A 3,342-nucleotide genomic window follows, 5' to 3' on the forward strand; every position below is an offset into this window, starting at 1 on the left:
AAATGTGACATTTTAACAACTTAGGGTAAATTGATATCATTCACTCCCATGTGCCAATTCCTGCTGTATAGTAGACCTCCTAGCCACTTTTTATTTTTTATTTTTTTTATAGTCTTTAGGCCATTTTTAAGGAAATTTTATAATTGGAGGTGCTCTTTCATTATTATTATTAATAATTATTTTTTTATAATTTTTTTCATAATATATCAGAAACAACCTCTCTACCTCCTCATGATAGGTGTAAGACCGTATACATTCTCAAACGATGTCTTTATCCAACTCAAAAGTGTAATAATAACTTACGTATGATGTGAAGATTATTTAGAACCTTTTGAGGCAAATCTTACATGCAAAATACGAAAAAGATGTTAAGAGTACATAAGGAAGCAAGTCTTATATTCTACTAATGAATTTTAAAGGTGTGCAAGACTAGGTTCAAGCAGACAATAACAATATATTATTAGTGGACTAAACTGTTATATATCGTGTCAGAGTCACTCCGAATGTAACTTTGGACGATAGTGAGGCAAACCTCAACATTCAATTAATCTTAGGCAAATCCCACATATTATTAATTTTTTTTAGGCAAATCTCACTATTACGATGAGGCAACTCTCAGCGAAGATAGTGAATTCCCATGAGTGATGTATATAATAGTCTAGCCAAATATCCCACATCGCCAAAAGACGCACGAGATGCTGGACATATAAAAATGTAAGCCTCAAACTTTAGTGATCGATTTTAAAATTGTGCGAATCCAGGCCTAAATTGAATAATATATAATGGGTTGAACTTTTAAAAAAAAAAAAAAAATGTCTGTCATAAGGTCCCACCAGGTTGAAATCACAACCTAACTCCCATTTCCCTACTTTCTTTTCCCCTCTATGAAATATATATATATATATATATATACACTATAAACAACCAGTAATCTAAACACTATGCCCAAACATTCTTTCATTTGTAATTTGTCTGAAGTATTTCACTTTTGGCATTTTTCCTCTCAGTTTTTGTAGCATTAGCAGTACATATTACATGACAGCAACATGGTACGTCCCCGACGGAAATTGGTAGTTCTCATTTTTCACATGGCTATTTTCATTTTTGCTCTTCTACCATTCGTCTGTTCATCTCAAAATCACATAGAAAAGATTATTTACCAACGCAGTTATAAACACATAATCCATGAGGTTATTCACATTTTCATCTCTTCTGATATTGTTCTCTAGTTTCCCATGCATTTATAATGCAGCAACTAATTATCTTATCTTAAATTTCAGTTAACTTCTGGATTGTCATATCAAATTATGCTACATGGATTTCTTCTCTGGGCTTCCATGGGTTTCTTGATGCCTATTGGGATTCTTGTAATAAGAATGTCAAATAGACAGGAATGTAGACGAAGGCTAAAGATTATTCTGTATATTCATGCTACTTTACAGGTAATTAATCCTTTGGACAATGACGGAGTCAGAAATTTATATAAGGGGATTCAGAAAAGTGTTAAAGTGTCACATTTAGCATTTGAGTTAAAGCTACTTTTGAACCCCGTTACGTTAAAGGGATTCAACTGTTTACATATAAATGTATATAACCAAAAAAACTTCGTTTTTATTTCGATTTACATAGTATAATTTTTCTTGAAGGAGATTTAATGATAGACGTCCACCCAACCACTTAATCTAAAAATTAACCTTCGTGCAGTCATGGAAAGGTATTCTTCTTTTCTTTGACATGACAATTAGTATTATCTCAGCAGTTACCTAATGTCATTATTACAATTTTGAATCTTGTTTATTAGATAGAAGAGTACCCCACTTTTCACCTCTAATGATACTGAAAAAGAGTAAGAGCTTAAGTGTGATTAATAGCACTGATGAACGCTTGGTGGGAAAGGAAAGGAAGAATAAATTATCTTATTTAAGTATTACAACTAGCTCTCTTTAGTTTATATTATCCAGAATTGAGCACAAGTCAAGTTAATTATGAGGTTAGGTATAACCGTTTATTTTATCATGTGATACTTGATACCTGACTAAGTTTCTTTAGAAAAGTGCATAAAATTTCATTTATATTATTTGGTTATTTGGCAGGTATTATCTCTTCTCCTTGTAACAGCAGCAGCAATCATGTCAATAAGAAACTTTGAGAACTCTTTCAAAAATAATCACCAAAGGATTGGCTTAGCTCTTTATGGTGCCATATGGCTGCAAACAGGCACTGGCTTTTTACGGCCTGACAGGTAAATGATGTACAACAATAACATACCCAGTATAGTCTCACAAGTGGGGTCTGGGGAGGGTACAATGTACGCAGACCTTACCTCTACCTTTAAGAAGGCAGAGAGGTTGTTTCTGGTAGACTCTCGGCTCAAGAAAGATAAATGGGAGGGGCTGACAGGTAATGATGTATAGAAGAATTAACCTAAATAGTCGTCGACCCAACCACTTACTCGAAAAATAGCCGAAGGATGTATACTATATATAATCCATATATAATATGTATATACCAGATAAGAAATGTGAACAGTGAATCCGGTAGGCCATTTGTGTAAAGATTATGTATACCATAATTTCTGCAGTTAAGTACTGTTTTTTTGTTCTTCTGTACAGGGGAAGCAAAGGAAGGAGTATATGGTTTTCAGTTCACTGGCTTCTTGGAATCACAGTTTCTATACTGGGAATCATCAACATATATACAGGTTTACAGGCCTATCACACAAAAACATTGATAAACACAGGTGTTTGGAACTTGGCTTTCACTGTTGAGATTGCTGTTATCATGTTCATCTATCTGCTGCAAGAAAAATGGCACTATGTGAAGCAATCAAGAGTAATTTTAAGCGATGAACCAATACGACCAACAGATCAGGAAACATCTTCAACAGATGAGAAAAAGGAATTGTCAGCCATGCCATCATCATCAGAGCCATGTTAACAAATCAGTTTGCCTTTTGCTAACAGTGAATTCTTTCCAACCTTGTTACAATTTTACAAGCAAATATAGAGCATCATATACAACCTATAATATGAGAGATCTTGTGTTCACCTTTCCGCCTTATATTTTTTGTTTAAAATTGTAACTAGCAAAAGGATAAGCCCTTTGCACTGGTAATATATGTGGAAAGCTAACTGATGATTATATCTCACTTAACAAAACTGGCTTCACTATCATGAGAGGTTCAATACATATCCAACATGCAATTCTTGCGGTGACACCTAAAATGAAAACAGACACTCTCAAGCAAGAGAAAAGTGTCCCCAGTGGATCACATTTTGCTAAGAATCACTTAACTGCTAAATGTAATACTGTAAATATGTGATGATAAGAAGTAAACAGTTA

At 33.8% G+C, this 3,342-nt stretch overlaps 1 protein-coding gene across 3 annotated transcripts; it reads left to right on the top strand.

The window, feature by feature from the left end:
• The first annotated feature begins 916 nt into the window (after positions 1 to 916).
• On the top strand, positions 917 to 3,047 carry LOC107773725 (cytochrome b561 domain-containing protein At4g18260-like). Of its 3 annotated transcripts, none has more exons than XM_016593150.2 (4): positions 917 to 1,049; positions 1,281 to 1,442; positions 2,094 to 2,242; positions 2,613 to 3,047. In XM_016593150.2, the coding sequence occupies exons 1-4, from the start codon at positions 1,047 to 1,049 to the stop codon at positions 2,935 to 2,937; spliced, it is 639 nt and encodes a 212-aa protein (XP_016448636.1). In that variant the 5' UTR covers positions 917 to 1,046; the 3' UTR covers positions 2,938 to 3,047. The 3 variants fall into 3 exon arrangements, with proteins under 3 accessions (XP_016448636.1, XP_016448635.1, XP_075085703.1); XM_016593149.2 differs by having other exon boundaries at positions 936 to 1,190; XM_075229602.1 differs by having other exon boundaries at positions 941 to 1,070.
• Positions 3,048 to 3,342: the final 295 nt, after the last annotated feature.

Source organism: Nicotiana tabacum, chromosome 2 (genome assembly GCF_000715075.1).
Source record: "Nicotiana tabacum cultivar K326 chromosome 2, ASM71507v2, whole genome shotgun sequence".
NCBI lineage: Eukaryota > Viridiplantae > Streptophyta > Magnoliopsida > Solanales > Solanaceae > Nicotiana > Nicotiana tabacum.

Bases quoted from the DNA above. Each gene is read 5' to 3' on its own strand.
- LOC107773725 (XM_016593149.2), top strand. From the start codon at position 1,047: ATGGTACGTCCCCGACGGAAATTGGTAGTTCTCATTTTTCACATGGCT. The intron at 1,191-1,280 runs GTTATTCACATT...CTTAAATTTCAG, and splicing joins ATAAACACATAATCCATGAG to TTAACTTCTGGATTGTCATA. The intron at 2,243-2,612 runs GTAAATGATGTA...TCTTCTGTACAG, and splicing joins GGCTTTTTACGGCCTGACAG to GGGAAGCAAAGGAAGGAGTA.